This window comes from Lissotriton vulgaris, chromosome 1_1 (genome assembly GCF_964263255.1).
Source record: "Lissotriton vulgaris chromosome 1_1, aLisVul1.2, whole genome shotgun sequence".
NCBI lineage: Eukaryota > Metazoa > Chordata > Amphibia > Caudata > Salamandridae > Lissotriton > Lissotriton vulgaris.
The window spans coordinates 986,845,930-986,873,835 of NC_141685.1; the positions used below are offsets into that span (position 1 = coordinate 986,845,930).

At 43.3% G+C, this 27,906-nt stretch overlaps 1 protein-coding gene across 2 annotated transcripts in view; it reads left to right on the top strand.

The window, feature by feature from the left end:
• Positions 1 to 19,072, top strand: part of RASAL3 (RAS protein activator like 3) — a 245,284-nt gene extending 226,212 nt beyond the window's left edge. The window contains exon 18 of one of the 2 annotated variants that reach the window (XM_086960667.1): positions 17,039 to 19,072. In XM_086960667.1, coding sequence (XP_086816793.1) covers positions 17,039 to 17,200 — 162 coding nt within the window. In that variant the 3' untranslated portion in view covers positions 17,201 to 19,072. The remainder of the gene's footprint in view (positions 1 to 17,038) is intronic. The other variant, XM_086960658.1, reaches the window with a different exon arrangement.
• The last annotated feature ends 8,834 nt before the right edge of the window (positions 19,073 to 27,906 follow it).

The following is a 27,906-nucleotide window of genomic DNA, read 5'->3' on the forward strand; positions in this document are numbered from 1 at the left end:
AAATGTCAATAATCTTAGCTTTGGAAGAAAAGGTAATCCAATTACTGTGACCCAGGAAGGTGTTCCATGGGTGGGAGATGGGCATTCCTGTGCATCCACCTATTGATTTTCATGCAAACCGATATTTACAAAGATTTGTAAGCATGGGTTCTGTAGCACACATACAAATCTGAACAATTCTCTAGTCCAATGTGCCAGCACATAGAGCAAGCAAAACTGCACCATTTCTTTGAAGTTATGGTGCTGTTCTGTTCTCTTCATGTAACACAACATGGCGAATCAACTTTGCTTGTTGCCCTGTGTTGTCAAACATCTTTGTAAATATGCCACTTAGTGACCGGATTACCAGAAAAACAGGAAATATGCACCCATAGAAGTACCCCTTGAATTAATGCAAATTTTACTACTTTTTAGAAATCACAAACATTGGCAGTAGTAGATTTGGAAAGCTACACCAGTCTCAGGTTTCCAGGCATGCTACTGGCAATCAAATACCCAAAAGGTGATGGGATGAATGCTGGTAAACAGGCTAGCCACAGGCAATCCTGCTAGGTATCATTCCAAACCAATTTATTTCGCCCTCGGTGCCCCTCCAGACAGAGTGCCTGATTTAGGATTTAGCAGATGAAGTAAAGGAAGATAGAGTGGAGGAGGACGTTACAGCCTTTATTTCACCCACCAAATTTGGATATGTCGCCAGCCCAACGGACATCTCTATACACTGGGAGGAACTGCCATTGTGGTGGTTCCCGTCAATGTAGGAAAAGTATAACGGATTGCTCCATCAAACATGATGGAGTTTGTTTTGCAAAAGAAAAAAACTAGTGATCCCCATACACAAATTCAAAATTCACTTTATTCGGTTTTTGTTTACATTAAAAAACCATAAAAGCATAATAGACAGATATAAATTTATACATTTTGAATGTGCTATTTGCATTCATTTTTAAAAAGTAACAAAGCCCTATTATATCAACTCTCCCCAACTCCCGAGTTACAGCATAAAAGTGTTATCAATTCATGGTGCGTTTTGTTTAAAACCATTTTCCACTTAAAATTATACATTAAAAATTAACTTTGCTTCCCGAACTTAATTAATACTCTTTTTCCAAAAATGGGACAGTAATTCAGTTCTAGATCTACACATATTGAACAATCTATTTAGATTTCTTTTTAAGAAATTACCAAACCCTTACCGTATTGGCGTTCCAATACTTTGTTTTACAAAGTGATCAATGTTTGTCAGTTCGTGTGACATTCCTAAAAAAATATTTTCCAGATAAAACCCCTATATTTAATTTTACATATTTTCTAAACTTAAGTACTGCTTTTAAAAAAAGTGTAATATTTCTAGTATATAATTCATTCTCCAATAATTGCAATGCAAAGTACGCTGCCTGAAATTGCCTCAAACCCCACATTTTTAAAATTGGAAGAATCCACCTTTTCCTTTGTTCCCTGTAATATTTGCAAAATAAGACAGTGTGGATAGTAGTCACCAGGACAAGGATCTAGATGTCTTGACCAATCATTTGTTACAGGGAAAGATACTAAACGGAAAAAAGGATCCAATCTTAAGCGCGTGAGTACGAATCTATCGTACCCTGTACCATAATAAGACAGATAGGGTTGCATTTTTTTGAGGAAAGAATGGTCTGATGTAACCGCACTGTTGTTTTTTTGAAGTTCACATATATATCTTAGTTCTTCCAGATGCAACATACATTGTTTCTTAAGGTCTTTCCTGGAAATCTCAAACATTTTTACTGGATTATGAAATAACTCAGGTTGTCCTAGGTCCCCCTTAAAATCTCTGATATACTTTAAGCAGCTAATGGCTAGGGCTTTGTTCAATTTGAGAGAGTCTTCTATGACCTGTTGGTTAAACATTGTTTTAGTAGAGGACCAGATTCGGTGCCATAAAAGCACTGGTTGGACCCTTATTGTGTCCGTTATATATTGTAACCCCAGCTCTGTATGACAGATAAAAGTCGAGGTTGATCGAGGAACAGCCAGTATGTAACGAATAAAGGCGTTTTCCTCTTTCTGTATTTCTTCCACACTACAATAACCCCAATTCCCGGCACCATATAGTACCGCACTAAGACATTTTGCTTTATAGATCTTAATCAATTCTTGTGACAGCCTTTTTCCTATTTTCTGCGTGAAATTTACAAGGGCTGTTGTTTTAATGAACATGAGTTTTTTTGCTCTTATTTCCTGGTTCCAGGTGCCCTTATTATCCACAAGGATTCCAAAGAATGGATATTTTATTGCGTTTCCAAGCTTTTTGCCACCAATAAAAGTGGATCTTTCTTTCATTTTTGCCTTCCCACATCTCATTACGTACGTTTTACTGGCATTAATCTTTAAATCCAGGCTCACCATATAGTCACTATATGTAGTCAGTGCCCTTTGCAATTCTAGGGGTGTTTGAGCCATTATTACAACGTCATCGGCGAAGAGTAGGGTGGGTATAGGACGAGTTTGTACTTGAGGTGGGTCCTGACACCCCTTGAGCATCGCCTGCTCCAAACCGTTGGTGTACAAGGTGAACAGAATGGATGCCAGGACACAGCCTTGCCTAACCCCCTCTCTACTGCGAATGGAGCCGTGTATTCCCCATTTGGCCCATACCGTACTCTGGCACTAGGGTCAGAATATAGATCTCTCACAATTTGGTTTAGGGACAATTCAACTCCCATTAGTTCAAGTATTTTCCATAATTTATTGTGGCTTATGGAGTCAAACGCGGTGGAAAGGTCCACGAAGGCTAGGTACAGTTTCCCTATTTTTGCTTTAAAATATTTGCCCGTCAAAATCGTTAGATTGAGGGCCTGTTCAACTGTTCCTAGACCTTCCTTAAATCCAAATTGTAGGTCCGTTAATACGCTATTGTCTTCAGCCCATTCTTGGAGGCGATTTAAAATTATACTTACGAAAACCTTTCCCACCGAATCTAAAAGAGAGATTGGGCGATAGCATGTAGGGTTTTGCCTATCGCCTTTCTTGAAGATTGGGACCATCAGTGATTCTGACCAGGTTCCTACCAATTCTACACCCATTATCTTTTGAGGATAAATGTATTTTGTATCATCCCTAACCACCAGAATACCATGCAGTGATTGACAGTAAAAAAAAGCCACCTGAACGTGTGCTTTAAATAGGGCAGAGAGCTTATTTTTGATGGCACCTACTACGTCGGGCCATCAAAGGAAGTTTTATACTGGCAGAGTACATTTTTTCACTTCAGAATAAAACTTGCGGTCTGCCCGACTCAAAATTGGGCAGGTGGGCCTTGAGTTTAGCAGACAGGGTACTCCATCACCTTTGTAACAGAGGTACTTGTATGCCAACCTGTAAATCAGCCTCAGAAGCCCACCTAATGCAAATCAATACTGACCCTTCTTCTCATGGGAACATCCCATCCTAAACCTTGGTCACATAATAATAATAATAATAATAATAAAACATTTATAAAGCGCATGGCTGCACGACTGTGTATCCCCGCGCTAATTGCTGAAGAATCTCAACCGAGAATCAAGTCAAAGGGAGAAAGCGAGGAGGAGTTATTGAGGGAACAGGTGGGTTTTCAAATTAGCTCTGAATAGAGTTTCCGATGGTTCCATTCTTAAATGAGTAGGAAGAGCATTCCAGTGTTTCACTCCTAGATAACGAAAGGAGCGACCACCGATTTTTGCTCTGTGGATGCGGGGGAGTTTGAAAAGGGACATCCCTGAGGACCTCAGGTGTCGGGTAGGGCGGTGTATGGTCATGAGGCTCCTTAAGTAGGTGGGACCCTTGTTGTGGGCTATCCTATGGGCATAGCAGAGGCTCTTGAATTTTATTCTCTCCTTTACGGGGAGCCAGTGCAGTTTGGATAATGCAGTTTTGGCAGAAGTTCTTTTGGGAAGGCCCAATACCAAACGGGCTGCTGCATTTTGTACACAATGCAGCTGGTGTAGATGTTTTTGGTTGATGCCTAGCAGGAGGGCATTCCCGTAGTCCAGATGAGGTGTAATAAGAGCATGCACGATGGTTTTCCTGGCTTTGATCGGTATCAGGTCAATAATTTTTCTGAGAGGTCTTAATGTGCCGATGCATTTTCCAATGATCTTGTTAACTTGGGATTTTCCTGATAGATCTGAGTCGATCATGATCCCAAGGTTCTTGACCTTCTCGACAGGTCGAGGGCATTCGCCGAGAGATGTGGGCCACCACGCTTGAGACCATAGGGAGGATTTATTCCCTATCACTAGCACCTCAGTCTTATCTCCATTAAGACGGAGGCAGTTACTGTCCATCCACACGGCCACAGCAGCCATGCACTCCGGGAAGTTTGAGGCGTACTCCTCGGTATTAGGAGTAAGCCTAAACATCAGCTGAGTGTCATCGGCGTAGCTAACAATGCCAACCCCAAAGTTCTCTATGATCTGAGCCAGGGGTTCCATATAGATGTTGAACAATGTAGGGCTCAAACTAGAGCCCTGTGGAACCCCATGGCTGACGGTCCGAGATGACGATTTGAAGGACGGGCAATGAAGCTGGAAAGTTCTGTTGGTCAGAAAAGATTTAATCCACGCCAATGCACAGTCCTTTACTCCGATATCTGAGAGACGGGACAGCAGCGTGGCATGTAGCACAGTATCGAAAGCTGCGCTTAGGTCAAGCATGACCAACGCTGCTGTTTCACCCTCGTCCACCATCTTGCGGATATATTCCGTGGAATACAAGACAGCTGTCTCCGTTGAGTAATTTGGTCGGAAACCGGATTGAGTGGGGTGAAGAATGTTTTCTTCCTCTAAAAACGCCATAAGTTGGATGTTAACAATTTTCTCTATTATTTTGGCGCATTGAGGCAGTAGAGATATTGGCCTGAGATTTTGGAATTGAGTGATCGGAACATTAGGTTTTTTTTTCAGGGGAATGACTTGGGCGTTTTTCCAAGCCTCAGGGACATGGCATTCTTTGAAAGAAAGGGTAATGAGTTGGCTTATTTGGTCCATGAGGGCAATGTCCATAATGTCTTTGCATTTATCTAACGGGCACACGTCATTAGGGGAGCCAGAGTGGATACTGTTGATTATGCTGGACAGTTTTTCTTTGTCGGGAGTGGAAAAATGGGTAAGAGTGGTTTTGTAAAGAGGGGGAATTCTCGTGCCAGATGTGGGGGGGGTGGAGAAAGTGGCGTGAATTTTCTCTACTTTGTTGACAAAGAAGTCTGCAATTTCTTCGCATAGTTCATTAGAGAACGTGTCCTGCGTGTCCAGGCTTGACGTGTCTGTTAGTTCCTTGTAGATCCGAAACAGTTCTTTAGAAGGATTTTTGGCCTCTTCAATTCTATTTTGGAAGAAGTGACTTTTTTCCTCTCTTATAAGTCTCTGGTAGGCCCTTAGTTCTTGTTTGTGGGTCTCCTTCAGTTCCATGGAGTAATTCTTTCTCCATTTCCTTTCAATCGCTTTGCAACGAGCTTTAGATAGCTTTAATTTTTCTGAGAACCACGGTTCAGATTTTGTTCTCCTAGCTGGGGGCTTGCAGGTCCAAGGGGCGATTTTATCTAGTGCCTTGCTTAGCCATAATTCGTATGAGTTCCAGGTTTCTTGAAGGGACTGGCCTTGGGGAGGAGGGTGGATTTTTAATTCGTCAATCAGACGTTCTGGGGTATAGTTTTTCCAATTGCGTCGTTTGGCATACAAGGGTTTGTGGACATTATTCTTAGACCTGGTCTTGGGTATGTTGAACATGATCATATGGTGATCTGACCAAATGATAGGGACCGGAGGTTGTATGTCAATACCTTCCCAGGTCGCAAAGATGGGATCGAGAAGATGGCCATGTTTATGAGTGGGGGAGGTGGATAGCAGGGTAATACCCAGAGCTTGTAGGGCAGTCTTCAGAAGTTGAGCTTCCTTAGCATGTAAATCTTCGAAATGAAGATTAAGGTCACCTAGTATCATAAAGTTGTTGTATTTGATAGCTAGTTGCGTCGCCGTTTCTATAAGTTGGTTACAGAAAGGAGTGGCATTGCCAGGCGGCCTGTAAATGAGAATCCCAGTAATGGTCATGCCAGGGGTCACTTTAATGGTGAAAGTACCACTTTCACTGTTGGTGATGCCCTTGTTAGTAAGGGTGCATTCCAGTTCTTTTTTGAAGATCATAGCAAGATCTCCACCGCGCTGTATAGGCCTATCAATTCTTAGTAAGCTGTACTTCTGCGGGACTGTCTCAAGTATTTCTGGGGATGAGGATTCTTCTAGCCAGGTTTCTGTTAAAAACATTACATCAAAGTCATGATTTAATAAGAGGTCGTGAAGTTCCAATTTATGCTTGACCATGGATCTGCAATGAAGTAGCATCACTTTAAGATTGGGTGCCGGATAGTTGGGGTTGGGGACATTAACAAAACGAAAGTTGCAGGAGTTGCATTGAGGTGACAGTGCATTGGGGTCTATGGAGTGATAACATGATTTAATGGGGGTCTTACCGATTTCGAGTAACATCTCGCGAGTGTAGCAGTATTGCTGAATAGAGGGCGCAGTCTCGGATGCCAGCGTAATGGTAATATGACCAGAGTCCCCTGCCCCGCGTCCCGTCTGGTCGCGGACGGGCGCAGACGGGCAGGACTCTGGCTTGACTCCGGTGCGCGATCGGCGCGCTCGCAATGCGCGTCCGCTGCGCGGAGCCATGGCCGTATGTTTTTATGCGCTCGAAGCGCGACGTGCAGCGCGAGCCCTCACTAAGATGGCCGCTGCCTGCCTTCCCTGATAATCAAATGTCCCCCCTGAGGCCGGTCTGACAGTCGACCGAGTCGAGGAGAGGAATCTCGCTAAAGAAGTATGTCCTGGCGCAGTGAGCGAGCAGCGCTAATGTAGAGGGGAGTTCTTTCCTATTTCAATTTTAAAATCAAGTGCGAGGGGGAGGGAGCGGACACACGGGAGTAAAGTGCAAATACAGCAACACAATTAAAAAGCAGCCTCCCGGCACAAGCCTCAGGAGGAAATTAGTAGCAACATCACACATTCACCCTGTGGCAATTGCTTTATTAGTTAGGAAATTTGAGATTCAAACCCACAAACCTCAAAGACTAAGCTACGCACCTTAAAAACTCTCTTTCACCTGTTTATTTTCATCTCTTGCTTGATAATGTCAGACTGGCTTGAGTGATGACGCATAGACTATCGTTGCTCAGTTGACCAGCTGAAGTACTTCCACCATACAGCAGCGGGTGATTAGTTGAACAGTTAGGCAAGGTCAACCAAACAAATATATGTTGTATTGACCAGCTTTATAAAGGGTTGTCATAGGAATCAGTCAGCAGCCTGGCATACAGCTTACAGGTCCAGTTGGGAAGTCTCAGCTAGATCCCCTCCCTGAAGTATCCAGGTAGCACGTTTCCATAGCATATCAAGACTTTTATTAAGCAAATTAGTTTATTTAGACCATCAACTGCAATAGTAGGCATCCTGCACCTCTCCTCACACCGATCAGGTTCCTCTTTCATGGCAGCAGCTGCTTTAGCCACACTATAGTAGTGTAGAGTAGTAGGAAAAATACAGCTATTGCAGTGGTTGAATATTGTGCGGTATCAAAGGGGCAGAAAACCCAGGTGCATCCAGACCCAGGCTTGCCTCAATCAGCAGGAAACAGTCAGAAAGCTCCCCAGTCAGCGTGACTCAGCAGTTTGCATCATGTTGTGGCTGCCATCTTTTGTCAGTGTTATGTCTCATTGTCTCACCGCAAAATGCAACCTTGAGTGCAGGCAAAGCCTCAGGCTTGCTGGCAGCCCCTGTCGCCCTTTGGCCCTGCTCCATCCACCCGGCGCTCATCGCCTGGTCTTCAGGTTAATGTACGACCAAGATTTGCCACAGTTTCTCACCTACTCATTTTCTTTCTCGGTCAGGTGTAAAGTTAGGTTGAGCCAGGAAGTTGTAGTATTTAAAAGTATTGGATGGGACTCAGAGCACCTCAATATGTGGCCATCATGGGTTGGCTAATATGTTCAATCTATTAAAAAAAATAAACTTATAATTATGACCACCCCACCCTGTGACAAGATGGGAACGGGTGGGTTTGGAAAGCATGCACAAGGCACCACAGAGTAGACAAACAGTAGTCTGTGGAACCAGGTCACATTTAAATTAGTGTACCTGACAGGCGTGGCTCAGCTCCAAATCCAAGGTCAGGAAAAGAGCCCATTCATACTCTGAGTGCATACATGAAGCCTCGGATCCTGCCAAGCATGCTGCCTTAGAAAAACAACACAAGTAAGCTTGAAGAAAAAAGTAAAAATCTAGTCATTCAGCTCTAGTTTTTCCTTCCATGTCTAATTGCTGGCCTCTCTCCTCTGCAACATCAATTGTAACCTCGGTGCTGACCTCTATATTGTCATGATTACATAGCATAGTGCAGTTCTGTGTATGGATTTCAGCCTCACCACTTACCGACCCTAAACCTAACCATAAGTTAAGCAAATGTGAATTAATATAAATGATTTGCAAATGATTTCCTTTTTTTACCCTGATACTAAATACTTACCAGGAAAATGCCACGCAGAATAAATGGAGCTAACTATAGGGACGACTCGGTAAAAGAACCTTACATTAAAAAACACACAACACGCTGTAAAAAAATGGTTTGGTCTGTCTCTGTATGCATTTATTTGTGGTATTATTTGTAGACAAGGTAGCTTTTCTTCCTGTAAACTTTCCAAAAGCACTCCATAGAGACCAATATAGATGCGTATTCTGAAGAAAATCAAGGAGGCGAAAAACATAATCTAAGACCCATGTACATGTGGTCTCTGTTGACTTGAGTGGATTGCTCTATCACCGCATTTGGGGTTTCCTTTCAGGTTTATGTAAGTGTGGTGTCTACAGACTTCATTGGGTTGCTCCTCTGCCACTCCTATGTGTATTCCTAAAACAATATATTATTACTGGCTGTAAAATGCCCATTCCTATGGGACACTTTCGGCTGCCCTTCGACTGACACGTCAGAACATGTACTGTGGCTCATTTTCTCCTCTGCCACTCCTGTGTCGACTCCTTAGAGCATATAACATAGCTTGTTTTTTTAAACTTCTGTTTATTATTTTCTTAATGCAAAACAAAAACAAAAGTCTTACACTTACACAATCTGCAATTACATCATCATACATGGGATATGAACAGTACTCTTACACGTTTCATCATAAACACTGAGGGCATTTTAGTCCTCAGTGCGATACAGCAGAACCCACAGCAATATACATTTCAACCCTTAGCACCCAAAAAAAACCGGACATGACACCTCACATGTTACAAGCATGTAAGCATTAACCAAGTATTTTCAACTTCATGCTTCTATAATAGAATACTGAACAACACAAAGTACCCAAACCACAGTGACTCAATACGTTTTTTTGATACAGGGTAAGAAACCAATTTATTGTCGCTTCCCTGGACACCATTATTTTGTGTCAATCATTTGGTATTTTTTATATTTTCAAAGAATTGCTGACAGAAAAAGACATTGATTGCAAATATTTACAAGGCTAAGCAAACTTTAACAAACATTAAAGGCAAAGACTATTTACACATTTAGAAACCATTATGTCACACATTAGAAAGTATTCTCACATCAGACATTAAATAAAACAATTATTGAAAAAATAATACAATTTTTTTTATCACAAACAACAAAAAACTTGCTAACACTGAATGAGAGAAACTAGGGGTTGGGAGGATAGAATATAAGTAATTAAATGACTTATATATATTTTAATGCTGGACCAGCCGGTCCTAGCTTTTGTACAACAATAATACTTTGTATCTCCCAAACAACACTGCCGACACGTTTCTAGACCAGACTGGAGTCACTGGTCTGTCATCAGGGCTGTATGTGTCTTGTATCTGTCGGATACAAAAGCAATGTTTTTTTTAGTCTAGTATGTGGGCTCCTTATTACCATGAAGTAGCTATAATGACGGTGTGCGCTACATACCAAGGCTGCTCAATGTAGAATTTCAGAGGAGGTCTTTTCGAGGTCCGTTTAAATGAATAGCGTGGCCGAACAGAGAAGCCTAGAAAGATTTTAAGGATGTTTTTTAATTACATGATTGATTCATTCAATGTGCTAGTGGCTGAGTCAGTTTGGGGAAGTGGAAGCGTACCTTTTACTTTGGGTGGTGCCGAGTGCTGGCAGGATCCATTAGGAGCGGCGTAACCATCAAGTTGGATTCTGAGATATGGGAGAGATTGACATTCAGAGGCTTAGCGGCGTGCAAATGGTGTTTTACACTCGCTTGGAGAATTCGAAGAAAGGTTGCCTACCTTAATTTTATCTCTCGTTTGCGCATGAAAGGGGTTGTTAATTTCAGCGTTCTAAAGGGAAAAACAAAGCACGACCTTAGTGGGATGTTCTTGCTAGTTCAGCGCTAGGCGAGCGCGTGTTAGTGCAAGTGGGGCAAATACCTGTAGCTGGAGCTGCTGCTCTGTGCTGCTGGATTCGAATTTCTCTCAATAAAGATGGCCACCGCTGTTTCCTGTTTGTTATATGCAGAAACTGTGCTGGTGCTTTATGGGGCATGTAGTGCCATAAATCGCAATTACTTAAAAAAAAAATGTTATTGTCAGAAAAATAATGAGTAGGTGCTGGGCATATTGTCATCAACACCTTATCATAGTTTGGAAGTAATGGGTACCTCACTCCCAAATATTTTATGTATTGTTTGTTTTAAGGCAAAGAATGACTCTGCTAGGATGTGCTAGCGTTTTGGGTGGCTTCTCGGGGCCAGGGACCTATTCTCATGAGATAGAGGACCAAGACCAGCGGGCAAACCAGGGATGTCTAACCGGTGCAAATCAGGACAGATGTAATTAGATATGCGCTATCTCAGACAGGTTATTCAAACCAGTCTGTGCACTGTTAAATTTTAAAATCAGATACGCTTCCTTTTGTAACAGAACGCGCTCGACGTCGTGGCATTTTGACCTGGAATTCATAGTGTACAGAACAGACCATTTGAATTCTTGTTCATTGTGGGACTTCTCACAGAAATGCTCCACCATTGGAGCAGACATCACCTTTTTCTTAATTCGCGATCGGTGCTGGCTTATTCTTTGGTTGACGTGCTGGCTTATTCTTTGGTTGACTTGCTGACTGGTTTTTCCAATGTAAATTAATTGGCACGGACATAGAATCATGTACACAACATTCTTCGTTCTGCAATTAGAAAATTCTTTGTGCTTCCACTTGATCGCATGATGTACAAACTCGTCGCCTTCTATTGTGCTGGAGCAGGCGACGCAGTTACCACACTTGTGGTGGCCCTCGATAGGCTTGAGATTCCATTGTGCCAATAAATCGCTCTTGGGCTTAGGAATAACCACATCAGCTCGGATGAGTTCCTGGCCAATGCTGCGGTTTTTTCTGTAGGCAAAAATGGGTTTGGGGAACGGGCAGCTCAACCCCTCCAACAAATGCCAATTCCTTAATACAGCCTGTCTTAGTTTGTGTGTGTCCGGGTAGAAGGTGGTGACGCACACGAGTTTCTCCAAAGGTGTGCGCTGTTTGGTTTGTAATAAACATTCTCTAGGCGTATATTTGGCACGCTTAAGAGAATGTTTGAGGAGCTTCCGAGGATAACCACGCTCTTGCATATCACAGCAAAATGCTTGGGCATGCAGCTCATAGTCTTGTATTTCCGAGCAATTCCGTCTTATTCTTAAAAATTGCCCATAGGGTAAGTTAGCTTTTAGACTGCGGGGATGTGCACTCCTGTGGTGTAAAATCGTGTTTCTGTCGGTGTCTTTCCTGAACAATGATGAAACCAACCGACCGTCCACACACCTGATTTCAATATCCAAAAAAGTCATCCGGCTAGGGCTATTTTCTATCGAGAATTTTATATCTCTGTGCTTAGTGTTCAGCCATCCGTGAAAGGCCATTAACTCGGTCTGGCTCCCCTGCCACAGGAGCCAGACGTTGTCTATGTACCTGTACCACTGTAGTATTTGATATTTAAGGGGATTATTCATGTCCACAAACCTTTCTTCATACTGCGCCATGAAGAGCACCGCCATTTCTGGGGCATAAGGACATCCCACGGCGGTGCCCTTCACTTGCATGCAGAACTGACCGTTAAAGGTGAAGTAATTTCTCTTCAGTGCTATTGCTGCCAATTCTAAAATGAAGGCAGTCGGAACACGATGTGGTCTTTCTCTCATGTCCAGATATAACTGCATGACTTCTAGGGCTTCTTCCTGGGGGATTTGGGTATACAAGGACGTAACGTCCATTGTAACCATGATTTGCGATTGCGGATCAAAGATGGTACCTTCGACTTTGTTCAAAAAGTCGGTTGTGTCACGCAAATAAGATTTAACCTGGCACACAAATGGCTTTAGAAAGAAATCCACATATTGCGCTATCGGCTCTAAACAGGAGTCACAGCCCGACACGATGGAACGTCCGGGGGGCTCTGTTAAGCTCTTATGTATCTTCGGAAGAAGATAGAGGACAGGGGGCAGGTAGGCAACCTTTCTTAGAATTCTCCAAGCGAGTGTGAAACACCATTTGCACGCCGCTAAGCCTCTGAATGTCAATCTCTCCCATATCTCAGAATCCAATTTGATGGTTACGCCGCTCCTAATGGATCCTGCCAGCACTCGGCACCACCCAAAGTAAAAGGTACGCTTCCACTTCCCCAAACTGACTCAGCCACTAGCACATTGAATGAATCAATCATGTTATTAAAAAACATCCTTAACATCTTTCTAGGCTTCTCTGTTCGGCCACGCTATTCATTTAAACGGACCTCCAAAAGACCTCCTCTGAAATTCTACATTGAGCAGCCTTGGTATGTAGCGCACACCGTCATTATAGCTACTTCATGGTAATAAGGAGCCCACACACTAGACTAAGCAAAACATTGCTTTTGTATCCTACAGATACAAGACACATACAGCCCTGATGACAGACCAGTGACTCCAGTCTGGTCTAGAAACGCGTCGGCAGTGTTGTTTGGGAGATACAAAGTATTATTGTTGTACAAAAGCTAGGACCGGCTGGTCCAGCATTAAAATATATATAAGTCATTTAATTACTTATATTCTATCCTCCCAACCCCTAGTTTCTCTCATTCAGTGTTTGCACGTTTTTTGTTGTTTGTGATAAAAAAAATTGTATTATTTTTTCAATAATTATTTTATTTAATGTCTGATGTGAGAATACTTTCTAATGTGTGACATAATGGTTTCTAAATGTGTAAATAGTCTTTGCCTTTAATGTTTGTTAAAGTTTGTTTAGCCTTGTAAATATTTGCAATCAATGTCTTTTTCTGTCAGCAATTCTTTGAAAATATAAAAAATACAAAATGATTGACACAAAATAATGGTGTCTAGGGAAGCGACAATAAATTGGTTTCTTACCCTGTATCAAAAAAACGTATTGAGTCACTGGGGTTTGGGTACTTTGTGTTGTTCACTATTGATATTAGGTCTAGCCCTCACCACATAAAGGACCTAACCCCTTTTGTTCCCAATTCTATAATAGAATACAGCATGGACGAGCCTCTCCATGTCGAATTCCGTATATAGTTTAGCACGCCACACAGCTCAGAATGTAACAACAGGTATATCAACTCAGCAGCACCTCCCCCTGCAAGGGAACATTTAAGAACATGTGATGTGTGTGAGCGACAACTACGATACGTGTAGTACGGGGTTCTCTTGCGGGTGTTCCAATAGGTAACATTTCAGGGGGGCCCAGATGTCTTTAGGCCTGGTGGCACTCGGTAATAGTTCTGCATATGTAGTGAGTTGCTCTTGACAGTGCACTAGATCGTTAATCCATATCTTGAACTTTGGCGCGCTCCCCCTTCCCCAGCGGCACGCCACCTGTCTTTTGGCCATTAGCAGTGCGAGGGCTACGTATTTGCGCTGCGACGCCTGCAATGCTTTAACATAACACAACAGGGCCAGCAGAGGTGTAGGTTCAATATGCACGTTAACCATTAAATCCAGAGCTTCAAAAACAAGTGTCCAATATTCATGTAACCCGGGGCACTAACAGGCTAAGTGTAGAAAATCTGCCCCTGAGACCCCACATCTATCACATCTATCCGTGTCCCTAAGTTTATAACGATGCATCCAGACAGGGGTGTAATATAATCTATGTAGAAATTTATAGTGGATGATGCGAAGCCTGCTACTGGCTGAAACCTGCTCCATTTGTGATGAGCAGTATTCCCACTGGTCATCCGACAAAACGAAGCCCAGTTCCGAGTCCCATCGCTCTCTAGCCAACGCGGGTAGCTCTTCTCTCTGCGTGTGTACCGTGTGATAGATCAACGAGACAAGGCGCTTGGTCGGCGGGTTTTGAAGAGTTAGCTGGAGTGGGGCAAGGGCCGCTGGCTCAGTCGGAAAATCCGGGGCGAAGGTCCGAACTCCCCGTCTCAGACCTATGTATAAGAAAACATTAAGTGGCGTCTGGGGCAAGCCCTGGAATATACGTTCTATTTTCCGTAACTGTCCTTCATGATACAAATCGCCCCAAGTTTTAATGTGTGTGCGCTCCATAAACTTGTAAAACAGTGCTTCTTGTAGCAGGGGCATAGTGGGGTGATACACCAGCGGGAGCAGCGGAGAGTTATCAGTGGGGTACTAAATAACCAACCTATGTATGCCCATGCTGCGACAGTACAAGTGACAGTAGTCGGTGCCTTTTCCCTTACAGTAGGTGTGTCATACAGTGCGCCCTCGATGGGAACTGGATGTGCCAGCCAGTGTTCCACCGCCACCTGTGGCATATATCGGGGTTGGTGTACCCAGAAGTAGGCATAGTGGGCCTGTGCGCTTTGGTAATACAATTCAAAGTTGGGAACCCCAAACCCACCTTGGGAGTAGGGCAGAATGAGGACATTCCATTTCAGTCTCAGTTGCTTGCCTCCCCAAACCAAGCCCAGCAATTCAGATCTGAGCGTTTTAAAAAAATAGGTCCCTGGATGGAACGGTATTTTCATAAATAAATAAAGCAATTGGGGTAGGATCACCATTTTGATTAGGCACGCACGCCCTGCCATGGAAAGTGGGAGCGTGATCCAACGAGAAACGCTCTCCGTTATGCACATCAGTGTCGTACCATAATTCAGTCGCATCAGCTCATCCTTATCCTTCGTGATACGAATACCCAAATACCTCAGCTCATCCTCGCACCATTTTAAAGGGTAATCTAATGGAAAGCGAGCCATTGCAGCCGTCAATGGAAAAATACAAGACTTTCCCCAATTGATTTGAACCCCAGACAGTTTCCCAAACACAATGAACTCTCCAAGAATTGGATTGAGGTTGTGTTGCGGATCTCGGACGTACAGTGTAATATCGTCCGCATATAAAGAGATTAGTATCTGCCTCATTGCACTGTAGCACCCTGTCCCGATGGTGTTGCCGCAACTTTGCTGCCAATGGCTCAACTGCAAGCGCAAAAAGTAAGGGTGACAAAGGGTACCCCTGCCGGGTGCCCCTTGTGACAGGGAACGCCGGGGACACCCTACCATTGATAAGTACCCTTGCGACTGGTGAGCTATATAGAAGCTGGATCCAAGACAGAAAAAGGGGAGGAAAACCCATCCCCAACATCACCCTAAAGATATAGTCCCATTCTTTTGAATAGAACGCCTTCGTGGCATCCAAAAAGACAGCCGCCAGAGGTTGTTTCGAGGATACATTGTTTAACACAGTAAAGAGTGTCCGCAAATTATGAGACGTGGCCCTTCCGGGAACAAAACCGGATTTGTCGGGCAGAATTAGATTCTCTATCAATAAGCTAAGCCGAGTAGCAATGAGTTTGGCCAGTATCTTCACATCACTATTAAGGAGAGACAACTGTCTATAAGAGTCGCACTCATGGGGCGACTTCCTGGGCATCAGAAGTGAAGTGATAAGGGCCTTTCTCATGGAGTGGTGGAGATGGCTAGTATCCAGAGCGTCTTCATAGACTTCACGCAGTATGGGGGATATCTTGTCAAGGTATGTTTTATAGAATTCAATGGGAATGCCATCCGTCCCGTTGGCCTTCCCGGATTGCATATGCATGATTGCCTCCCTCACTTCATCCAGCTCGAACGGGGCACACAGAAACTTTCGCTGTACATCGCTCAGCCACCCCAGTGTCACGTCCCCCAAGTAACTATCCAGTTCTAACTTATCCACTCTTTGTGTGGTGTACAATTTGGCGTAGTGTGCGGTAAAGGCATTGAGAATGTTTGCAGTATCTCTATACAGTATCTCCCCCGGGCCCTCAAGCTCCAGCACGTAGTTTGTGTATCGTGGCCTTCTAATCGTGTCTGCTAGAGCCTTGCCCGGTCTCTCCCGCTCTCCAAATCTCTGAGCTGTCCGGTAGCGACCTCTAAACCGTGACTCTCTCTGAGCTGAATCCATATATTGCGTGAGCGTCTCTCTGAAATTCGATTGTGTTGGGCTGTCCAGGTGCGTAGCAAGGGTAATCTCAAGCACCTTGAGCTCCGTTTCTAGATTCTCGGTGGACACATCACAACATATGGGTTGGGGAGGGGGGAGTAATACCCTTAACTGTTGGGCGTGTCTATGTGCCGCTCACTGAGTGTAGTTTTAGTTGTATGATACAGATCATTCCAACTACAGACTGTAGCCTCATGAGTGGCAGATTCTATTCTCACACTTTTCTCCCAAACCCATGTACAGGCACAGCTAATCACCTGCTAGACCACAGTTATGAGCAGTCTCTGCCATACTTGGCTGAAACAAGCAACCTTCCGACGTGAGGCACACTGCACATACAGGCTATGAGACAGACACACACTCTTCTATCCGGAACACTCCCACAGAGTAATATGGAACTCGTCCGCAATGAATGAATGAAGTGCTAGATAAACCACCTATATTAAAATTCACATACACAAACATCTCCAGAATTTGGCAATGCAGCTACTGTGCATACTGTGTTAGAGCCACACATCGAAATAAATAGCACAGGTTAAGGAGTCTTTGTCAAGTCTAATGATGGTCTGCCTGTTTTTTAGGAGGAGCGCCTGTCCATCTTGGAGAGAGAATACACACTGATGTTGGCCAGAGTGAACAGTCCTGAAGAAGTCGCCAAAACACTGAACCACGTTCTTCCAAACCAAATAGACGCTTCCACTTTTGAGGTCAGAGAAAATGGAAATGGCTCCTTAAGCATCTGAACACATGAAGACCACCATGCAGCTCAAAAAAGGACATCTCCGCACACCACCACCATGGCCCTGACTCAGTGTCTGTAGTATTCTGTTCTATTCTGGTGTTTTTGTACAGCGTACAGCTACCTTACCGGGCCTTCCAGGACTAAAGACAACACATCTGCCAGATCACTAGATGTACTTAAAAATTTGTAAAACAGACTAAAATAGATGAGTTTTCAGAAATTTCCTAAAATTGGATTCAGGCTAGTTCATTCTGATGACCGTGGGGAGTATGCTACAAATTTTGGGGTCAAGGTAGGAGAAAGAGTGGCCCGCACCTTGTCTTGTTAACCCTATGGACTGTCAGCAACTTTAGAATACTGGACTGTAGAGCCCTCCTTGCGATGTAAAGATGGAGAAGCCTCTCCCGTAAATGGCCCGATGGGCAAGGCACAGTGTGTTAAAATGGATTCTTTTCTGCACTGGAGCCAGTGCAGGACAGCTAAAGCTGGTGCAGCTGACTGGTGTTTGGGGATTATTTTAAGAATCCTAGCTGCTGTATTCTGGGCATCGTGTAGTATTTTTTTATCACAGACTTGTGGCTACCCATATAAAGGGAGTTTCCATAATCTAGGAGGGAGTAGATCAGTCCCTGCACCACCACTCTCATCAAGGAGGATGGTAGCCATAGGAGCAGTTTTCTTAGAGTTCTCAGAATTCCAAAACTGGTTAGGCGTGTTTACTTGAAGAGTTTGTTATCGACCTAAAAACCCAGGTGTTTGACTGCTAGGGTGGGTTGGGGGGTATCACCAAGGTGGTAGGGCTGAGAAAGTTCCTTCTCCCTAGAGAGGTTGTTTCCAACAAATAGTACTTCTGTCTTATCACTGTTCAGTTTTAATCTACGTGCAGACATCCAGTCTGTAACCTCCTTTAGACAGGAGTTTAGTTGGTTAGATATCTTCCCAATTTCTGGCGTGTGAGATATGATGATCTGTCACAAGTGCGAGGTCATGTGCTCGTTCGTGCTCCATCAGAGGTAGCACAAATAGATTGAATAATGTGGGGCTAAGGTAGAAGCCCTGTGGGACCCTGCATTTTAAGGGGTGGCTGGCAGAGAAAAGGGCTTCTTCGCAGACCTGGAAGCTACTATTTTCTAGGTAGACTACAAGCCATTTTAGTGCGGCCCCAAAACTTTCACCTTCCTTCATACTCTGATTAAAGATAAAATGTGAGACGGTGTGAAAGACCAAAGGCAACACTCAGGTCTAGAATTATCATGGGTTGCTGAGCTGCATGGCCAAGGATTGACCAGAGTTCCTCTGTGGCTACTAGCAGGTAATGCCTTTGGGGAATCCATCACAGTTGGGGCTTGCATATAGGTTTTGAGTAGAATAGCTGCTTGCTGCAACAGAACCCCACATTAGAAGGGCAAGGTTTCTGAAGGCACAAGCGTCTATTTACTTTAACTGCACTGGTAAAATTGACCCGCTTGCCCACCTGGTGACTGTAAAGTATGCACTGGAGAGAGTAAATACTTTAATGGGATAAACTGGCACTTTTTAAAATAGCCAAATATTAGGTTTCCCCAATGACTGTGGCACTCTTCAGTTACCACTTCTTTCATCATGTGGTTGTTGAACCACCTCTGTCTTCCTTTGTCCAACCCATGTCTTGGCGAATATCAAGTTAAGTTTTAAATCCTATCCTTTTTTTAATTTACTTTTTTCAATCATTTAACTGACTTTTTTACGTTGTGTTCGCTAAGAGGAAATATTGCTTGGCCATGGAGGTGGTAAGACCACAATATGACAACAGAACCAGAACCATATTCATGTCCCTGGCTCCTAATTTGTACATTTTAGGGTGACGACCATTAAACATGAATAAAATGTCAAACTTTTACTGTTTTGTCAAACTCCATTGCATAAATTCAAAGGTTTGAGACGTCAACAATCAATCAAGATGTATCTTTTGATGAGATCATACCTCACTGCACATTGAAAGTGCAGCTCATTCACAACGTGCACACCCTGGATTCCGTCTTGAGTCTATTGTGCATGTCATTTGTCAGCTGCTGGCATGTAATAACACAAACCAATAGCTCTTATGCAGCTAATTATGGGCTATAGATGAGGGAGCTCTCTCTGGTGCTACTTGACTGCTCCGAAATGAGAGCTCGAGTGCTGTATACTCTGAGCTGCTCTGATGGCCGGTCTGTTAATCGCCACAACGTCCAGGCTTTCTCTATATACCTAATCTGTGGTGGAGAAGACCTGATGATTGGCACATGCCAGTATTAACTTATATTACTAAACTCGCTGGTCGAAGTTCTCTCACCTAACAGGCTGAGCAGAAGACCTTTCCTTATCCACAGGATTTTTTATTCTGCTCTTGGCCAGTCAATGTTGAAACTGCTTTCATTGCTGCCTTGCTCCAGCTATTGTAATTGTCAGCAGAACTCGTACCTATCATGCCCAGATGACATGGACCCTAATGCAAGAAAGGAAAATAGGCCCATTACACCTTAGGTCAGTAATAAAAGATATTGGGGTGCAGTTTGCCTCTCATACCCCTTAGCCCAGTTGTCACTGTACTTTCTACACTAATGGTAACCATCGGTCTCAAAGACCCTCATTCTACCTGCCTTTCCCTCTCACATCCCTCTCGACATCCCTGTCCTCCTTTCACCCCACTTCTCTCTATCGCTTTCTTTGTCTCTCTCTTCCCTGCTCTTTCGTCCTTATGTCCTTCCTCACTTTTCTCTCCTTGCTTGACTAAAACCTTCTCTTCTCTATCCCGTCCTCTTTCCCTAAGTTCTACAGTATCTTCCATCTCTCTGACAACCTCCTCTTAATCTACCTGTCCTATCTCCTTCCTCCCTTTCTCTCATACTATCTTATGTTTGCTTCCCTTTCTCTTCCATCTCTTCTCTCATGTTCTTTCTCTCACAACTCTAGGGCCCTTTCTCTTCCTCTTTCCTATTCCCTTTTGATCATCCTTATCTCCTTTCTCCAGTCACTTTTTCCTTTCCTTTCTATCGTTCACCCTTTCTTTTCTTTCATCACTTCTCTTTCGCCTCTATTTCACACATCCTCCATGCCTAATCCATCCTCTAGTCTCCACACGAAGAGTCAACAAAGTGCTAGGCCCCAGCTAGGCTGTATTTACATCTTTTACCGCAGGTAACCTGTCATCAAACTGCAGCCGGTACAGGGTAAGCTCGGGCCTCCCACTTGCCTCTGTGCCATGGTGCAACTGCACCAGCTGCATCACTTATAGCTACGCCTCTGAGATATGGCAAAAAAACTTGCCCATCCACAATAACATGGTGTTCACAACCAAGCAAAGAGCAGAAAAAACCTACAAACTAACTTGATGCTCACACAAGCCAGGCTTGTAGGTGTGGGAGAGAGTAAAAACATCAACCTCCACCTGATGGACCAACACCCTAGTAGAGACACTCATAGATCATTGCAAAAGTTCTAGAAATTTGTTTAGACTCTGGAAGAGAATGGCATGATAACCATCAGCGATTTGAGAGTGGAAAAGCTAAGTGGCAACACCGAGATGTCTATAATCTGGGCTTCCTTCCAGTCTTTGATTCATTTACAAATATTGAATATATTTACCTGTAAGATCTTCATTAGAAGTCCGCATTAGCATCTACACCACTGATTGTAATAGTCAAGTTTAGATAGCACACTAATGTAGTTGAGCAAGTAACTGAAACCATTGAGAAATGGTGACAGTTGTCGTGTCACCTAGGTGCAGAGGCATACAGTAGGGAAAGTGAGGTGTTGGAGAGCCACCATATACCTTAATGGTATTGACATGTAGTGCCTTTTACCCCCACCCCTCAATCATTAAAATGTCTACCTGTAAATATTGTCAAGTGTTTGGCTATTGTCTATTTATGGGTGCCCCACTGTTTTCCATTAGGCTCAAAACTACAAAAAAGTGTAAACTATAATCTCCCTTGTAGCACTGGGGTTTCATGGTTAGTGCTCCCTGCTATCTAGGTCATGCCTTCATGTGGCAGAGTAGCTCCTGCCACCTCTCCCACGTCACTGCTGCTTCCCTGGGTGCAGCATCAGAGAGGCAAAGCTATATTATAAGCCTTTTGCATTTTGATTACTCCCTTGTCAAAATGCAAACAGCCCTTGGCGGTGACCAGCCACTTGTGGTGAATGGGAGGGTGGAACCCGCAGGGACTCGAGTTATTTACAGCACTGGGAACTGTGTTTAAGACAGGAAGACGCCATGCAGGGCCTGAATTGCTTCTTCTGTGTTACACATGGCATTCCCAATGTTGCTGTGCTATTTCACCAGCTACACCTGTAATAAAATCATTTTTCTTCACATCACATGGCGGCCATTGATTTTGCGTGGAGGCGGTATGTGGGGGTTTCCACACAGGCAGACCAATAACTGCAATTGAAACTGGCCCTTCAATAGGCTCATACCCTGAGGCAACAGAGACAGAAAGAAAGAGGAGCAGAGAAATTGGAGAGAGATAGCGAGATGAGAGAGGCTGGAGTGAAAAAGAGATGCAGGGTAGAGCAGAATAAAGAATAGGAAAAAGAACGAGAGGGAGAGACAGTAGGAAAGAGAAAGGGAGAGACAAAGGAGGCTGATGCAGAAAATGAGATAGTGTGAAATAAAAAAAATGATTCCTTCTCCTCGACAATAAAAAGGTTGCATCCATCTCGTATGAGCCTTTGCAACTTCAACGGCTTCACTTCTGCTCCAGCACCATTAGTTAAATCATTGGGATTCACCATTGATTCTTCCCGTTTACAAGATTTCCAAAGCAGCACATTTCCATTTACGTATGTTAATAGGACAAGTTAATTAATCTCGCAACTTCACGAAACTTCAGTGGCGGCTCCTGTCATATGCATCTAAATTTTGGTAACGCCTTACCCGCTGCAGTTCACCAGTCACACCTGACCGCAATCAAAACTGTCCTTCACTGAGTGAGAAGACGGGTTTCATAATGCAAAACAAATTGCCTTTATCCCTCCAACTCTTATTGACCTATACTTGCATCCCCTACCAGCCCGTGTATGTTCTGTTGCGTGTTGCTTGAGGCCATACATGAAGACTGTCCTCTATACCTAGCCGAAACTTAAACCATCTCGCGAGAGTCCAAGTGTCCCCAGCACTTATCTCCAAGGACTGCCACATTTGCCAGTACTTTATGCCACCCTGGAAGAGAAGAAGTGTGTGTTTTTTTTAGTTTCTTTTACACAATGATTCTTGTAGTCTCTACTCTTATTTTGGCTCTTAGAACCAGACATGACCTCCAGTGTGGCACTAGATTGGCTTAGCCAATGAAATCTCTGACTTGCTCACCTCTACGATTCAGATTATTTGTATTGTTGATGCCAACCCATTCATTTCTCCCATTTCCATTGGCTTAATTTTAACACACTTTTATGCTATTTACTAGTGATAGTAGTAAATATGTTTATTTAGTGGTGTTAAACCACAAAACACACAATAAAAGTCACGTTTTTATATCATACAATACAATTCAAATATATTGCATGGTCCTTTAAAATAAAATAGAATTAGAATTGTCAGAACCAGTAATAATCAGTAACAGAATCATAAAAAATTAATCAGAGTCGAGCAATTAAAAGTTGAAAGTCAATTCCCAGACGCTTCCTACATAACCAAACACAATACAGACCCCGGCTTAAAATTAAAAAACACTTATACGAGTGCCAGATTTAAACACTATTAGGGCAGACAAACACTGCCGAAGGCCAAGCTGAGGCATACAGGACGAATCAATTTTTTCAAGCAAACTGGTATGCCATCCAAATAATTGCACATGCTCAATATTTTAAATAACGTGACTACATAAATGGCACAAGTTATTCTCAGCAGAGCAGGATTTCCACTTGGACGTGAAGGTCTTGATTCGCAGAATGCCTAAGCAAAATTTTTTTAAACAATGTTCTTGCATGGTTTAGTTGAATTCAGGCATATACAATACATAAGAGGGAAAAAAGCTTGAAGTCCAAGAATTTAATCAATATAAGCTCCCAATTTGAATATTCTGGGACCGTGAACCCGATGTATGATTCCAAAATAGTTGTGTTTTAAAAGACCCTTCGGGTAAGGAACGTAGGACAAGTCACATACTTTCAAAGCTCAGGATCTCTATGAATCCATCACTATACGGGGACAAGCTCTTCAACCGACCATAAATTGAAAACTAAAGAGGTCTTAAAACTGCCAGATGTTCCTTTTTTTTATAGGCGGTGATGAAATATAAAGGCTGCAAAGCAGAGCTTTGAGGTAGGCTGAATGATGATCTAACGAAGTCATCATCATCATCATCATCATCATTTATAACTTTATTCTTTCATTTGTAGAAAAGCCATCAAAGTATGCAAAATATAAAACATAAATATATCTAAAATTAAAATAGTATTAAACCATTGCGATCACAAATACAAATGACATCCCGAATAAGTTTAAAAACATGAATACATAAATACAATCAATCTAGTCATGCTTAAGAAGTCATTCATTATCTCTTAAGGAAAGCACCTTGACATTTTCAGAGCGCCAAATTTCAGCTCTAAAAAGGCTAGCAGATTGTGACTTGGCGCAATGAATCTCTAATGCCGGAGATACATATTTAGAGATTGTCGCTCAATGTATTTTTAGAACCGTGTGGAGTAATAAGGCTCCACTCTTCTCCATGTGGGTGTTCCAGGCTAGTCCATGGTCAACCTTAATACTCAAATAGTTAAACCTGCCGACCCAGTCCAGAGGAGTAGCCCCCAACATGATTTCCCCGGAAAGGATCTATGTGGGTGGGCGGAGAGCCATCTGCACTAAAGCCTTTTTGAGTATTAATTTCAAGGTCCTTTAAATTGCAAAAGGCTTTAAATTTAGGCAGCAAATTTTGCAATCCTATTGGTGCGCTCAATATTAACAGAGTATCATCGATAAAGAATAGGGCTTTTATTAAAATGCAATTTATTTTGGGAGAATCATGTATGCAGTCCAAGAGGTTTCAATGACATTGTTAATATAAAGGGGAAAAAGGGTCTGGGCTAAAAAGCATCCCTGCCGCACACTTCTATGTACAGGAATGCCCTCTGTAAGTTCCCACTGCCTGCCCCAGAGTTTCTGGCGCGTAGTTATTTTCATGTAAACTAATTATAATTGCATTAGTGTTTTTTCAGTGACAGAGACGGAGTGAACCTACCCGCTGCTGTGAGGGGAACGGCTCAACTGGCTTCCTTTGGGGCTGATATCATTTTGCCGTGAGGGGAACGGCTCGACGTGCCGTACCAGTAACATCACCGCCGCAGGGACTCCAATTCCCAGGTGCCCCGGCGGTTGTGGCGCGCGAGTGACGCCAGCAGAGCGCCCGGAGGCGCGTTCAAAGAGAGGAGCGCCGAGCGCTCATTGGGAGCGGTTTTTTTTTCCAGTGGCATTAGCATAGAACAAAAGATGTTTGGGGACAAGATCGAATGCTGCCCTCAGGCCCACAATGGCAACATAAAGTTGGTCTTTCTTTAACTTGACATATTTCCATATGATTCAATATAGCCGAAAGGATTGGCCAATAGTTCTGACTTTAGCTCTGAGGTCAGCCTGAAATGGCTGGCTTTTAGCCATTTAAATGAGACTTGAGGTTGGACAATCTTCATGGCTACCTCTTGCTACACTCACCATCTTGTTCCGCAGGATGTGGGATTCCTTTAACGTGCACTATGGTCGTTTGAGCAGCTTTAATGCTGGGCAAAGATTTTTCTATAATTTTTGTTTCTCTCCAGGTCTGCACTGACGAGTTGAGCGCACTCTGGCATGCAGGTTTGGAAGTGGCTTGCCACGTAGGAATTGAATGGAGCAGGAAGTGGTCCCTGTACATACTAGAGGAAGGATGTATCTAATAGTGACATCCCTGCACTGGCTGAAATGGTATTAACTACACAGGGACACCGCCACACCGAGTGGAAACATGCAACATAAGGGCATACCTTAGCAGACTGCGAGGGGCACTGGATAGTCACATATGGTAGGGACACCCCCAATGAAAAAATGGAAAGTGGGGAGGGACAAGTCACACCAGGACAACCTGGTACAGATTAGAATAGGGATTCTTGACTTAGGGACATTTCTCAGAGAGTGAGGAACTGGCCAGATAGGGACTCCCCTGCACAAGCATGAAGAGCGAATGGTCACATACAGATACCCCTGCGCAGGCTGGAAAAATAATGGGCCATTTAGGGTTATCCCCAAGTAGGCTGAGTGACTAGCCCCTTAGGAACAACCCAACGCAGGCTAGATGAGTGACTGGCCACATAGGGACACTCCTACACAGGCTGGAGAAGGGACAGGCAATTTAGGGAAACTTCCAAGTAGGTGGCAGGGGGGTGCAGTTATGTTTTGTTAAGTTTAGTAATAACATTTGAAATTAGTATTAAAGGGCACATAGGCAGAAGCTTCTATGAGATCAAATAAAATTCATCAGCTATGCAGAATGAAATAAAATGGTTCAGCTAGGCAGGCCAAACAGATGCAACAACTATTGGGTAAACAACATCTTTAGCAGGTTATGGAAGCAGAGGTAGGAAAATATACAACAGTGAGTAAGAGGGAAGCAAATGCAGTTGTTCTTATTTGGCGACAGAGAGGAGAGCATGGAGGCAGAGCAAAGATGCCAGTCCTGGAAGTGCCACTTAAATTTGATGACGCACGAAGGCATCTGACTAGGTACTATGACTGTTTTTGAATGAAATATTGGGGCCAGTGGATCTAGGTCCTCGCTTTAGCGGATTGGTGGACAGCTGTTTCATAAATACTTTTACTAAAGTCGGGGCTAACGGATGTACATTAAAACAGTTCACCAGGGGCAGGGCACCAAGACAGGAGGTCCCTTTTCCCCATGTTGTTCAAACAACTTGCCAATAGGATTAAGGTTAACAATAAAGTCCATGAGATTCACTTGGGACAAGGCATCCACAAACTAGCTACGTACGCCAATGACATTATGGTCTCGGTGACAAACCCCAATTCATCCCTACTTTAAAAGTCAGAACTAGAAGAATATGGCACAGTTTCCGGGTGCAAAGTCAGCACTGACATCTTAGGCTCTTCACATTTCACTTCCTAGAACCGGGTATCCAGGCTCTGGAAACAATCTCTTTTTCAGGGGTCCACACATTCCATTCCCTGTTTCTGGATACGGATTGACTCCACGCTAGAACACATGGCCCATGATAGTTTGTAGTCAGTGGTAAATTTGTGAAAAAATAAGTGCTGGGTCTCTCGTCAGGAGGCAGGTTGCAAGCAGTCCATTGCTCCTAATAGGGCCGCCTAATACAGAACTGAATACTAACTATTAAGCCCTACAAGTGGGGAGAGGATGTTGCTTAATGGCCAGAGCTCACGGCTTTGGTGCTGGGAAACCAGGTTCAAGTCTTGGCGTAGGTTCAACATCCTACGATTCTGGTCACATCACTTACTCTCCCTATGCCGACAAAAAAATGAATGTGTCCTAAACAGGTGCTCATTAAAAGCCTCCTATACCTTTGAGTTGAGTTTGTGCTGTAGCATTGGTATTGACGATTAGGTGCCAGTGCTGAGCACCGGAAACCGCCACCTCAAATTAAGCATTGGTTATTGTGGATGAGTCGTATAGCCGGAGGTAAAATGGCGTTCCTCCAACGCCTCCTCTACATTCTCCCTGTTTTTCCGCTCACAATTAAAAGGCCTCTCCCCATCATAAGATACAGACTCTTTATAGAAAACATCATCTGGGGCGAGAAAAAATACAGGATTGCAGCGCACGTACTACAAAAAGTCCACAAAGAGGGTGGAGTCTATTCTACTCAATATCAAACAATACTATCAAACCACAAAATTAAGATACATAGTTGATTGGACCTAATCCGAATCCGAAAAACACTGGTGCTTAATGGTTTAAACAGTTGTGAGAGTAAACATTGGTCAGGTCCCATAAATGCATACAAAAACAAGCATTTGCAATGCAATAGGTCTAGCTTTTTTAGAGGTAGAGTTATTAGGGTTGTAAATTACAATGCAATGTCTTTTACCTCTGTGTTTAGGTTTGGAGTGTAGTGGATGTATGAAAAGAGACACAGCTGCAGCCTTGCCTATAGAACTTAGAATGACGAATTACAGACGAGACCAGAGAAGCAGGTAGCAGCATTGTGTAGAGGACTTAAAATGAGGAATTATCAACGGGACCAGAGAAGCAGCTGCAGCACTCCCTAGAGGACTTAGAATGAGGAATTACCACCATATACCATACTTCACATTAAAACCTCATTACCACATGGTGCATAACCTTTAGGAAAAATTTCACAACCCATTAGCTACCTTTCACACCTCATAACATAAAGAAATGAAAATGAACAATTACAATTGAGCAGCAAGCTAACGACCTGCCATTATTTTATGGAATTATTTTTCTGGAACAGTGGCGTTCTCCTTTTATCTGCAATATTTTAGAGATCTTCCCCAGTGCAACAGGGCCAGACCTTTGAGAAAGTAAGTGCAGTTTAAAGAAAACATGGCATAATCTCGAAGATCATCATTCCTCATTCATAAGAAAAATCCCTTTTTCCCACTTAGAAATGACCCACAACCACTACATCCCCAGACAGAATGAGTCTCAAAATTATACAAGTATTTAAGGCAGACCTTCACCTACCTAACATAAAAAAAACAGGCCA